The 13845-nt window shown below is 44.6% G+C and overlaps 1 protein-coding gene across 1 annotated transcript; it reads right to left on the bottom strand.

Moving 5' to 3' along the window:
- Window positions 1-3357: 3357 nt before the first annotated feature.
- On the bottom strand, window positions 3358-12216 carry exoc3l2a (exocyst complex component 3-like 2a; the record flags this gene model as incomplete). The annotated part of the gene is made up of 12 exons (XM_079214239.1): window positions 3358-3679; window positions 6503-6624; window positions 7536-7691; window positions 7797-7919; window positions 8122-8257; window positions 8342-8452; window positions 8608-8708; window positions 8795-8905; window positions 8985-9099; window positions 9207-9957; window positions 10440-10657; window positions 11678-12216. 12 exons carry the CDS (start codon window positions 12214-12216, stop codon window positions 3358-3360), a joined length of 2805 nt encoding a protein of 934 aa, XP_079070365.1.
- Window positions 12217-13845: the final 1629 nt, after the last annotated feature.

Genomic DNA, 13845 nt, shown 5'->3' with positions numbered 1-13845 from the left:
TAATGAAAGGGATCCTTTAAAGCATAATAATCAAGGAGAAACGGTTTTCACTGCTTTTCAATGGCACTAATGCTCCATCTATTGGAAGTGGACAAGGTTAATTGCCTGATGTCTATTTAAAATGGCCAATATTAGCCCAATATTTCATCGAGCTGCTATATGAGGCCCATATCTCAGTTATGTGCATATATGTATTGGCTGAAGCCAGAGAGGGGGATAAACTGTGAAGCATCCCCATCTAGACTAAACAAGCTCCAGTGCTCAGAACCGACCTCAGACCAGTGCCCCTCTCAGCCACTGCAGCCTAATTAATTGAATATTATTTATGCTGCAGGAGAAGCAAACAAACAGAAAAGAGTGGAAGCACCGAAAGTGCATGACAGTGTGAACAAAGACAGGGCACGGCCCGCTTCCGAAAACAAACAGTCCGAATACAGCCAGATGGGTTTTCCATTGCAGAGCTGCGTTAATGAGAGGAAGCAGGGGAGTGCTTCCCAGGGACTGCATTGTGATACCGTGGGCCGCTCCACCTCCAGCGGCCTGATGGAGGGGAACCTCCAGGAGCTTGGCCCGCGGTCCTACCTGCAATCCTCAGTCCGAGATGGTAATCCCCGTCTGGGATACCTGGAAAACAGCGATTCAACATCCGCCCTCAGTTTACTATACCAAAGGATGTCTGATAATGTTCTGAGGTATACATATATTACTCAGAAGCCACGCTGCCAAACGAAACATTCGGTCCATGCCAATTTCACTTAATGTTCTTCCCGTTCTGGCTCACAAATTCGAAGAATTTATTCAAAATAAAAACACGTGCGGTGGATTTCAGGGTCAGAGTTATCTGAGATCTATTGTCTGTGAGCAGGTAAACAGCTTGAAGAAACAGTTGAGGATGTTTGAAACTTGTAACATGTATGAGTCTTTCCCTTGTGGCGCATTCACAAGTTTGCACGCTGGTTATATTTAACCGTAAATTAAACACATGTCAATTGGAGGAAGTGACTGCAGGACTGGACGCATTGCAAAATGGACAGTCAGAGACATTCGACGTGTGAACGCAACAAAAAAGTAAGAAGCGTTGTTCTTAAAGTCATGAAACGAGTAAGAATAACTCACCTCGGGGGGCATCATGACGGTCGATATAGCATACCTGGTATTTATAGAAGTGCTTGTGCACAGAACAAATTCAAATGTTTCTAATTAAGTGACTTGTCTTGAACTGCCCGATATGATGCATTGAAAGAAGATACAACTTCAAAGCACAAGTATTATTCTCTTAAAAATATGATTGCAATGTAATCAAAAAGCCAAACATAAGTAAAGTACATTTAATAAATATCATATCGTTCATTGTGCAGGTTTTCAGCTACCTGTACAGATATATACATTTTCCATCGTTATCATGCATCTTAATATGATTATAATGCACTACTTTCAAGCCAATATGTAACTTGTTAAATCAATGATGTAATTCATCAACTGCCCTTTAAATTGCATGTAACCTCTAACATTTAATCATATCATATTTACTGTAATATTAAATGGATAAAAAAAAAGCTAAACATGCATTCCAGAGGGAACTCTCAATAGACAAACTAAAAGAGAAAGACACTCCAAACTGTGTTTGGTTTTGAGTTACTTCACTGTGATGTTTGAGCTTCACTGTGCAGAATAACGACTGGAGGATTTATGACATCACAGCTGGTTTGGGAGCCAATAGTCGTCCAGTAATTAATTTACACAAATGTGATTCTGGATATTTACATGAGGGGAGAAGGAGGAGATGTAAGACTTGGGTAAATTCACTTTTTTAATGGGAAAACCTCACAAGGACAAACATAATTATAATAATAATAATACATTTTAGTTATTTATATAATAACATTTATGTGATATTTTCTGCTTCCATCACTAGTTGCTACACTTAAATGGAACACATAAAAAACACAGGATTTAAAAAAAGTGTGTTAATGATCTGATTGTGCAAACTAAAACTAAACTAAAAAACAACACATTTATTACTAAATTATTTCAAAAGTGAAACAGATTTACCAGCCATTGGTCTAGCATATCTAGTATGCATTGGATCACCAAGATCCGCTGAGGCCCATCGTGTCCCCTGGATGACCTTTGACCAAACGTTACCCCACTGACCCAAACACATGAGCGCACTTTACCACGATAAAGTCTGGTCATGTGTTCGACCTCCAGCCGTAGAGCCCAGCACCATGAAGACAGCAACTTCTACGTTTCCATGCAGCCAGCTGCTCATTCACATTCAGATATCGACCCCGCCGGCTCTGAGAGGTCACTGTGCAGAATGACCGATGCCGAGGCCGGCCGGCTTTTGTTTTGAGAAGCCGGCGAGCAGCTTCGGACATGAAAAGGCTTCGTGGCTGCTTTTGCTGTGCGCTCTGAGCAGCAGAGAGGAAGTTCCCTCCTAGCGCATAACGTAAACTTGGCTCCAATAAAAGCATCCGTTGGCACCTCGGTGGACAACAGGAAATCTTTGTTTATCCAAAAACATCCCGTTGTTGGCCTCGGGGTGCGTGACCCCGTGCTCGCTGTGCGGCGGTGAGAGCGTCACATAGCAGCCGCGGCGGAGCCCCATATTTCAAGATCTCAGAACAAAGCTGCCGAATCCTCGACATAAACAATGAAGGCATGAAGTGTACATGTGGGACGTCAGACCCTCGTCTGTTTGTCAAAGTGCCTTTGTTTAACATAACTGTAGACTTAGTGTCTGACACTCCTAAAGCTAGAAGTAGCCCCAACAAGACAATCCAAGAGCTGACGCTTACAAACACCTGATAAGCAGCACACAATGACGGAGCAGCTGAGTCTGTTTAGTCTACCCAGTCAATGGGTTTTTATTATGTTTCCAGCAACAGATCCATTTCATTCACAGTGTGAGTTCAACACATTTCCACGTCCATACACTATATCCTTGCATACATGTGGTCTATATACCAGAGAGTGGGTATATATGGTAGGGTAAATACATGTTAAACAGCCTAAATCATATTGCTTTGCATCTGATAGTTGTTTTCTGTGGGTAGAGGGATAAAAAGAAGGAAAAAAAGACTGAAAAAGTTACATTTCCAGGATATTTGATACCACTTGTTTGCTTCTGTAGATGTTTAGATCAGCATGAGAAATCATTACGATGCCCAGTCTGTTTCACATTAAAAGAAAATGCACATGTGGAGATGGAGAAATGTCAGTGAGTACAGTACGAGCAGTACCTGAGGTCAAGTTTCTGGTAACAATACTTGGTGCAATCAGTTTGGGGTCAAGGTGCATCGCTCTCTTCCCAGCGCGTGTCTGTGACCGCTCTCCCAACACGAACGCCGGCCGCTAGTCCTCTCTGTGGTGTTTATTCACGTCTTCCATGTTCTGGCCCTCGGCGGGTTGAGGCGTCGCGGCTCCGCCCCTCGCCCCGCGGCTCCGCCTGGGACGGTGCTCTGAGATCCAGTTGGAGATGGTCATGGCGAAGCGGAGGAAGCCCAGGCTGATGCAGTGCACCTCCGAGGTGATGGGGATGTCGGAGAAGAGGGCGCGGTCCCGGCACACCAGGGCGCTGCGGCACTCAAAGTCTTTGACAATGTTGAGGATCTCCTGGCGCTCAGCCTGCCGCATCATCCCTCTTATGTTCAGCAGGGTGGAGACGTGCTTCTTCCTGTTGGGAGGAAGGATACAGGGAGGAAAAGGGGCGAGACGGGTGTTAATGGAAATTGGGTCTGCTTGGTGTCCTCAAAGGCTGTCATGACTGGCCGATGCTCTGACTCAGACAGAGTCAGAGCATCGGTTGGTGGGAAGGATCTGAACATTTGGTTCTATTTGTGAATAAATCATGACTAAAGCTTAATTCATTGGATGTAAGACTATAATAAGAACAATGTGTTTGTCCAAAAGTTTTCTAAAAACAACTTTACAACCATGCCATATTGCATTTCAACATGCATAGTACTTGCCACGTTGTAATCTTTGTTTATCTCGATTGTTAAAAATGAAACACATCCTGATACCTAAACGGCAGCACAGGCTGTTTGCCAATGACTCCCAAAGCGACACTATTGGAGAGACGGCCGCAGTTTTAAAAACGTGGTGAATTCAAATAAAACGTATTGGTTTGGTTAAGGTAAAGATGATGGTTTGGGTTTAAATAACGTAGCCTGGGTTTTGAACCTAAGTTAAATACGCTACGTATAAGTTCAAATAAATCAGCTTAACTTTTGATTTCACACATCAATCTATCGTAACCTAACAGTAAACATAAAAAAGGGCTACAGGGAAGACATGTTTTTTGTCGGCCAACCAGAAAGCCAGTATCGCACTGGTTCCCTCAACAAAAGGCCAATGGGATTTTTCCATTTTATTGTGGATGTCAGAAAAAAAACTCTGTGGCAAACAAACGTTGATACTAACATGTTTTGTTCATCAAGATAAGCTTCACAAATGAATGACTCTTTTCATGATTTTTAAAGTGTGAATGAAATCGTCAGAAGTAAAAAGGCTAGCGTTAGGCTATAAGGAACACATGACTTCAGGTCACCATCACTAAGCTAAAGGAGGACGAGTGTCTCATTTAGCCTCTTGTATTAAGACACATGATGGAGGGCTACTGACTGACATATGTATGTATGTGGTAAAACTAAAAGTTCACCTCTTCAGCTTGTGTCACAGTCCACTAACCAAAAGCACATCGGGAGAACCGGAAGTGCAAAAATGCCATTTGACAGGATTGTCTGGAATAATCCCTTTTGACTGATGTTTATACTTTCTATCTGGAGATAAGGCAGTCATAACTTTTGGTAAAACTCTTGGCTTTCTCACTTTCCTATAAGTCGCCAAGTCTGCAGGAAATGTAATAAACACAGAGTTCTACGAGAAACCATTGTGTTGAAGTGTTGGCTGAAGTGAAAGCGTCATATCAAGTGTCAAGATACTGGGGCCCCAAAGCTGTTCTTCCTAATGGCTTATGACTATAAAGCAATTGAGTTGGCACTTGTCCTTTAAAACCAAATCAGCTCGACAGGCCCCCAATGGGGGTCTGCACCTCTTTCCCCCCCCCCCCCCCCTTGTTCCAGTAGTCATAGGAACCCCAAATGAGTTCTAATACTTGTGTTATTTTATATGAATTTTTTCAGATTTATTTGGGAATATAAAAATTAAAAAAAACACTTTTATACCATATTTTGATCACAACTGAACATCCAGCATGATATGAGCAAGATTCCTCAAAAATGCCTCCTCGAGCGGTCACAACAGCCCACAAACTAATAAGGCACATTTTTGGAAAGATTAGGACCTAAAGAATCGACAACAGCGATCACAATAAAACGAAGCATTGGCATGTTAGGAAGAATATTCAGTCAAAAAACGGTGTCGTTCAGTTCAAAAATGGAACAATTACTTATTTGATGGCAAAACATTGTCCGATTTAGGCATGCTGGGTACTGAAATGTGGATGGACCAGGGAGGCTTCAGGACTCAGACATGTGCGCCGAAAAAAGAAAAAAAAAAAAGTTGTAAGGGGTACTTATTAACGTTTTAGTGAAATGTTGCGATCGCCGCAGCAAGTTACGGAGTTTACGTAATTAATTAAACTTAACGGTTACTTTTGTTAAACCATAGGTCTCTTCTCACAAGGGTTACGGTATTGTAGCAACGTACATGAAGTTAAACAACCATATGGTTGCGGAGATAATTAAGGAAACGTTTAAGAAAACTGTTGTCCGAGAATAGACGCTTGGTGCTTATAAGGTTAATTAAGTACACTTTTGAATAAAGAGGGCGTGTGTTTGGTGCGCTGACTTGTATACACACAGCAACGCGTGCACCAACGGACTCTGCTGCAGTTTAGCGATGCACCCAGAAAAACTCAAGAAAGGCCGGCAGCCTTTGATCTATACAATTCCAGCAAGGGATATGCGGTAAACAAAAGGGGTGAGTCAAGCGGTGAGTTAGCATGTCTCCAGGTCTGAACTACCATGTTTTGCCCTCCTCTTCCACACCTCTCCCCCTTTGATTCCAAGTGTGGCACCAGTCTGTCTCCTGCAGGGTGGCAGGAACAGGAAGTACTCGGCAGCAGCTTCCTGTCTGCTCCGCCGAGAGTTGTGCGTCACGCGCGGCCGTAAGTTGCCAGCCGTCACCTGAGTTTGTGCACAAACAGCCCTGGGACACTCCCCCCCTCTCTCTGTCCCCTCGAGGCCTCATCCATTCTCAACAGACCCGCTCCCCTCTCCAAAAATAGCAACGTTAATGTAGATATGTTTCCGCACTCCTTTTCCTTGTTTTGATCCATTGTGCCCCAAAAAAAGAAAAAGAACATACATAGTCTTACTTTTTCCATGCTTTGGCAGAGTGCCAAGAACAGCAACGGGAATGTGTAGCAATAAGCATAAAAGAATATAGGGCCTTCGGGGGTACAGTAGAGAGAAGATCTGTTTCCTGGTTGCAACAGAAATGTCCTAGCACTGTTAATTTGTTAACCGCTTACCGTATATCTGGAAACTCTTTCACCAGCACGGCCACCTCCATCTGGATGGACGGAGTGTCCTCCAGGAGAATGATGTCAGCTAGGTGGCAGACGATGCTGTCTAACCAGGAGGAACTTGAGTCCTGAAGCAGACAGGGGAGACAAAGAGCACAGCGACAATTTTAAATTAGCACGCAACAACAACTATTCAGCATTAAATTGGACTTTGTTTGGTTCAACAGCATTTGTTATCGCTGGTCCAAATGACCTCTTCACCTGATTAATTGTGTGCTTTTCAGAAGCCTTCAGAGGAAACTCAGATTAATGCCTTTAAAGGCCAGAGGCCAAATATTAAGCTGATTTACTGAGCGAATAACAAAGCTCCACCTCTGTTTTTCTCGGTCGTGTTTTTCCTTCAAACACTCAGGAAAAAGAAAGCAGAATTCTCTGGCTTGGCATCCACTAAAAATAACGAAGTCTTTTTTAGACAGCCATTAAAAACTCAACCCCCCTCCCGCCGCCCCCAGTTTCCACGGACACTTCATCCCGCTCCACGGCGAAAGAGGCCATCAAGGCCATCCCAGAGCCACATCAAAGCCGGCTAGCTGACAGGAACAGGAAGTTCCTCCTGAACACAGCAGCTTCCTGTTGTCAGCCGAGGTGACGGACACTTGTTTGAACTCGCGCACAGAAAGGGGGCAAACGCTGTCAGGCCCATTTGTTTTACATTAACTTCCCTCCTCTGGCAAGTGCTAACGTAAGCCCGGTCCATCCATCTCCATCTCACTGACGGCAGCCATTTTTCAGAGCTCGCTGCTGTATCAACACTGTCTGAGGTATTCCTGACCTAGGAAGCTGGAGGGTCAGACTCTGTGTTCCCTGCACCAGCTCTGCTCAGTGTTTTTAAGAATCAGCAAGTTGGAAATGTTTATCATCAATCATTACTCTCTTTTGAATTTTTTTTTTTATTTTTATCTTCTAGAGGTCCTGACTGTGGCGCTACAGAGTATAAGTTCATCGCAGGGCATTCAGGCTGACGTATGACATGACGTACCAGATCCTTAAAGAGTCCTTTCAGCTGTTTGGCCTCATCTTGCAGGCGGAAAGCCATCCTCTTTCTCATCTTGGAGGATGTGCAGATGATCCGTCCCCGCATGATGGCTCGGACGTACTCCACCAGGACCCGCCGATGCACCTCTCCCACGAGGGTCTGTCAGTCCGTCAAAACAACTCATCACTGACTGGTTACATATGACCCTCAAGCAGACGCTGTCAGGTGTTAAACACCACCTCTGTTCCATCAAACAAGTGTTACCTGATAAGGCGGAGAGTCCATCCTTCTGAACTTCTTGAAGTGTTGTTTAATGCTGGCTTCAATGGCCTCAAAGGCCTCTGTGTTGTTCAGCCATTTTCTCCTTACCAGTTTGTCAAAGAAAGGCTGGAAAGACAACAGACCAAGCTTGGATCAAGAAGTCTGCTGATAGCAAGCTGCAATCAATTAATCAAATGCTCTGAAAAAAAGAATCTGTAATCTGTAGCAGGGTTGTAATAAGCGTGTGCTTTTGGAGTTTCTTTTATCATAGGATCATTTCTAAAATAGGCATAGTTCCGCTTTCAGTTCTGGGATGAGGCTTACTCACCCTGATGTGCTCAAATAGCCTGTCGGTCAGCACCCTCGCTGACTGGTTGATGATGCGGTCCAGGGAGGAGTTGGCTCTCTGCGCTGTCTCCTCGCTGCCCTGTGAGTCACACTGCCGGCAGCGCTCCACTAGGGATCTGCAGGAAACACAGGAGTAAGGGAAGCTGGACTCTCAGCAAATTGCTGCAGGAAATGTTGTTTCAGTTGAATGATGAATCTACCTGAGAGGAGGGCAGCAGTTGACGAGAGATACGGTCCTTGAGACATATCCGTCTCCTCTGTCTCCAAATTCTGCCTGAGTCTCATGAAACATCTCCACCTTCCTCTGGAAACTGGACACATTTATAACAGCTATTATAAAGACCTACTGAACGTACAATATAGAAATGAACAATCATGTCTGTAATCCTTAAATAGAATGTTAAATGTCCAGCACATTGCAAACAATTGCTCATTTATTTATTCCTCACTGATAATATATACTCACTTGTAGAGAAAGTCAGCCAGTCCAACGAGACTACAGCGAGCCACTCTTGCCCCTAGACACGGGTTGACTGATGTAGATCTATCCAAGTCCACCTTCAACCTCTGGAATTAAGAAAGACACGAGCAATAAGGCAGCTGCATCTTAGGCTAAAGGGACATTTCACAGGGAAAATGACAAAGTACTGTACCTGGATGACTGAGCGTGCTAGGTGGGACTGATACTCCTCTATGTGCAGAGTCTGGGCCCATCGCCTCTCCTCTTCATCCAGAACCTGAATCAGCTCTGTGGTCACCTTCTCCTGAAAAATCACATCGTGAATGAATTTAAAACCTGTCTACTATCTAGAACAACAACTTTGTGAAAAGAGCCTTTCTCACCCTGACAATACTGATGCAGTCTTCTTCCAGACGCTCCACTGTGTCTTGGGGCAGAATGGGCTCCAGCGAAGCGTAGTTGATGGGTGCAGTTGTGCCAATGGTTCCGAGGACATCCCTGGTCGAAAGCGAGAACTCATTACGAAACAAGTCCAGTTTCCAGGTTTGTAAGCATCATCATTGCCTGATTGCGTGAGAGGTTCACTGTCTAAAAAGGCACCCTACCTGTTGTAGATGTTGTAGAACCAGTCCAGTAAAGAGTAGACGTCTGTGATCTGCAGCGGCCCCCTGGTCATGGTCCGGAGACGTTTGGCCACGGCTCGATGGTAACTGTCCACGTACACCTGGAAGGCAGCGAACTCCTCCGGGTAAATGGACACGGCATTCCTCTTCGCTGCATCCAGGTCGTCCACCATCCGACTCCTCAGGCGCTCCAGGTACGAGGCCAGCTGGCCCGCCTGGGTGTCCGCCTGGTGCGGCAGGCTCCAGTCCGCCGCCTCCATCACAGCCTGCCTCCACTTTATCTTGAGTTGCCGGGGGCGCTGGTCGGGCTGGATCTGGGGGGGCTCTCGCTCTGGCTTGGTCTCCTCACTCAGGGCCCAGGCCGCATCGGCATGCTCCTCCTGCTGGATCACCAGCACCACCAGCCCCAGGTTGGGCCCAGCGCTGGGCTGGCGGAGGGACTCCCGCACTACGTCCCACATCTCCCTCTGCAGGGCCTCGTACAGGAGCTCCACGTCCTTAACCTTCCGCCGGCCTGAGTCCAATGATGCATTGGTGCTGAGGGAGTCATCGAAGGGTGAGAATGATAAGGGGGTCATACCGGGAGGGGTGCTGGGACTATGGGTAGGAGTAAGGGTGGAAGCAGCCGCGGTCGGAAGGAGAGACAGCAGCTCGCATTCTCGTTCCAGCTCCTGAATATGTGTGTCGGCCAGGAGAAGGTCCCTGTGGTTGACCAACTGAAGGATCTCCAGCACTGGTGGGAGCGAGAAGAGAGAAAAAAGAGGCAGCTATGTTTATTTGCAACAAAACAAAGGGTTGACATGCAAACTGGGAGATCTGTTTTATGGTTATTGAGTAGCTGTGCGTGTGCCTGACTGACAAACTGGCTTATTCGTTGCTCATTCTGCACACTCTTCTATTCCTAGCGAGGCTCCCCGTGGAGCCTGTGAACAGTAGCCTGGTCGAACTTCTATCTAGAGGAACCTGGGGTGGGAGGAAGTGCAGTCATTTCCTGATTTCACAGCCTGGTGGTGATTGAACCCAGTGACTCAGGTATCTGGGGACCTCTCAGCCTCATCAGAGAGTCGTCTAGGATTGGGAGGAAGTACTGCCGAAGCTTGACCAGGAAGAGCAAATTTGGAAGGGGAACTCCTCGCGAAAGACCGATTCTTCTCGGTCATGGTTTTAAAACTCTTGACCTGGACCTTTTACACCTGTGGCCTCCTTGATTGTTACCTGAGAGGGGCTCTCTGGTTTTGACCGCCGGCTCCTCGTCCTCTGTTTCCTCCTCGGCCTCTTGGGACGCCTTGTCTGACATGGACTCCCTCTTCAGCTTGCCCATACTGACCATCCTGAGGAAGGAGGGTCGTCTGGAGGCCTCCGCCTCACCGTCTGTGCTCAGGTTCCCGCAGGGCAGGCTTTCTCTGCGCTCCTCCTTGCGTCGACCTGTAATCCTGCACAATTTCCACAGCAGCAACAAAGAACATGAATGACTTCCCGCCGAGAAAACAAGACCCACTACCAGACTGCATGTTTTTTGCATATACAGGAATGTATGAACAGTAATGAGACCTGAGGTGTGTATTGTACTCAACAATCAGGCCCAGTTAGAAGCTATGTTTGGAATGCCATATACTTCTCACAAAATTGTGAGCATGACTACCTGAGTTAAAAATAGTCGCATTGAGTAATCAACAAGTCGCTGAAACACAAAAGAGGGTCCGTAGATCAACAAATAGCATATTTAAAAAGGCTCCAGGAAATAAGCACGCTGTTTGCTACTCTATCACTGTCCAGCAGCAATGCTAACTTCTCCTCTGGGACTCGGAGGCTAATTAATCTCACTGCTAGAGCTCGGTTTGATGCACTGCTGCTCAAAATGGCTCCCTTATATATTTTATTTGAGGGGGAGTTTTCCCACTTCGGATGCGAGGGTCCTGGGACAGAGGATGTCGTATGTTGTACAGATTGTAAAGCAAATTTATGATTTGTAATATTGGGCTATACAAATAGATTGAATTGAATTATTACTTTACAGTTTTTCTGTGATAGTTACATTACTTAGTCGTTTGGCTTTTTTTGTCAGGGTCCTTCTGACTTAAATTGATTTCTGTTGAAGTTTTGGGATGTTGCTTTTGTTTAGATATTCTTTTTCTGTTGAAAATCCTAAAAATGTGCTCTTGTAAGTCTTTTGTGCGACTTCGATCTACGTCATGAGATAATGGAGGGATTTTCCCCAGCCCCATCTTCTTTTTTACCTACTTAATCTTCACAAAATCACGTTGTTCTTTGGGTTTATTCAATATGTATAGCATAGTATAGTATATCTTAATCTTTTTCTGTGTGCACTAGACATGTCATCCACAGCAGCTGAAGCACTTTTTACTATTTGATATCAGAAATTCACAATTCAACGACACAACAGCTAGAATCTTCTTGGGTTCTAACTCTTTCTCCTCCCAACCCCTCCTCACCGGAGCAGGGTCATAATTCCTTCGGAGCCCCTGCGTAGTCCTTTCCTCTTCTCCCTCTCTGGTGGGAGACTGTTTGAGTTTCCAGGGGTGTAGTGGGGAGAGTTGTTCCCCCATACGCTGCGTCCCGATATGCGCAGCCCCTTGCCCAGCTTTCCCAGGGTTTTGAGGGGCGACGATCCACAGATGCGCTCCAGGGTCCCCCTGAGGGGCTTCCCTTTGGGGTTCCCGGCCCCGTGCCTCTCTGCGTTCACCTCGTTCTCCTCCTCTTCTCCGTCGCGGCAGGACCTGAGCTGGAGGTTGCCCCTGACCTCCCCCATGATGAGGCCCACGTCGCCGCCGTGCCTCTCGCCCTCGTACAGGTCCACGTCCTCGAAGGGGTTTAAGTTCCTCTTCAGGTCCTTCAGGTCCTTCAGATCCTTCAGATCATTGAGATCATTGAGATCATTCATGTCCAGTCGGGGCAGGATCAGTTCCCCGTTCACTCTGGGGAACTCGTGGCAGCTCTTGGACCTCCCCGGGAGCTTCTTCAGAATGGGCATGGTTGCACTTGAGACTTTACCAAACTGCAAAACAAAGACAATGTCAGATTTAGTCCTAATGTTCAGTTACAAAAAAAGGCCCATATGGCAACATTGCTACCATAGAGCATAAATACGCAGGATATCCAGACAGGACTCCATCTTTGCAGTGCTTAGGAAATTGAACTTGTGAATTGTGAAAAACTTTTTCCCTGCTGCTACATCAGCCATCAGACAGTTTATATAACTGGGAGCAAAAACATCCGTTCACTTGAGTGGTTATGCAATGCATTCACTTAGCAAATAGGAAATATGTATTCAAAATATTGCTGTGTTTACCTATGCTGACCTTCAGCCTTATATAAATAGTACATTAGTCAGAAATACATAGTTTATAGAATGATAATCATTCTGAATGTTTTCCTTACTTTTGCTGATTTGGGCTTTTATTTTATAAAAACATTATTTTACTGGGCCCAATTTATTTTTATGGACATGGTGTATATGCAAGAGACGTCTTGGTTAAAGGTACATAGTTGAGTCTGCCGCACGACTTAAAGGATAGGTTCTCATTTAGTAAAGTCCACACATGTCCATTTGTATAATACAATAGTTTTTTGTAAAGAAAAATGCATTCCAGCTAAAGTTAAGTCTGATTTAAAGAGATCAAGTTGTCTTTTTACTATGAATATGCTTCTGTGAGGAAACAAAAAGCCGGACTTTTGCATGACAAAGTCTTTCACTTTGGATGATAGACAACTCAAACTGCTTCAAATGTAACTTTGAATGTTTTTTATATATCTATATCTATATATATATAGATATAGATATATATATCTATATACATATAGATATATATATATATATCTATATATATACATACAACATATATACAACATGTGAGTACTGTTTTAAGATAGACTTAAAATAGGAACCTTTTATTTAACATTGGTGTGTTTGACATTTATGATCTTAGTCATCACCCAATGTAGACATGACGCATTTTAAACACTTCAACCTGCACGATATCCTAAGAGAATTGTGTACAGTAGTTTCACTTTTAAACATTTTAACAAAAAATTCAATAATATAGCTTCAATAAATAATCTTATTGAATGGGAACTTTAAATATTTAAAGAGTGAATGTGTAAATGTACATATTTGGATTTAAATGACTGCCGGATGAAGCACATCTGGGCAAACACTCTGAATTAATAGCCACCTTCCTGATATGGAATTTGCAAAATACACTTCCATTTTCTTCGTTCTGAATGTACAGACCTGGAGCTTCCTTGTCTCCCCACGGTCCCCTGCTGCTCCCCACTGAGCAGCTGCTTTTAGTGGGACATTGAATTCAAAATAATGACTTTGTGCTAACAAGCTGGCCTCTATAATCAAGGAGACAAATAACAGCCTGGCATTTAAATCATTTAGTCGTAGAAATACACCCGTGACAAATAGAATCCACCTCCCCATCTTTGCTAATACCCAATTTATTTTGTAGTAGGGATGATTGCAAACTTTCCAAAACTGCCCATCAGGTAGACATCCTAAACACAATGCTGTGTACGGTTAAAGGAAGCATATTCACTGTTGAAGCATCTCTGTTGTACTGTCCATGGTTTTCTCAGCTTTCATGCAGTTTGAGGC

Source organism: Taurulus bubalis, assembly GCF_910589615.1.
Source record: "Taurulus bubalis genome assembly, chromosome: 2".
In the NCBI taxonomy this organism is placed as follows: Eukaryota; Metazoa; Chordata; class Actinopteri; order Perciformes; family Cottidae; genus Taurulus; species Taurulus bubalis.
Note: the sequence above shows the minus strand (reverse complement) of the source record. Positions and strands in the feature narration are given on the sequence as shown.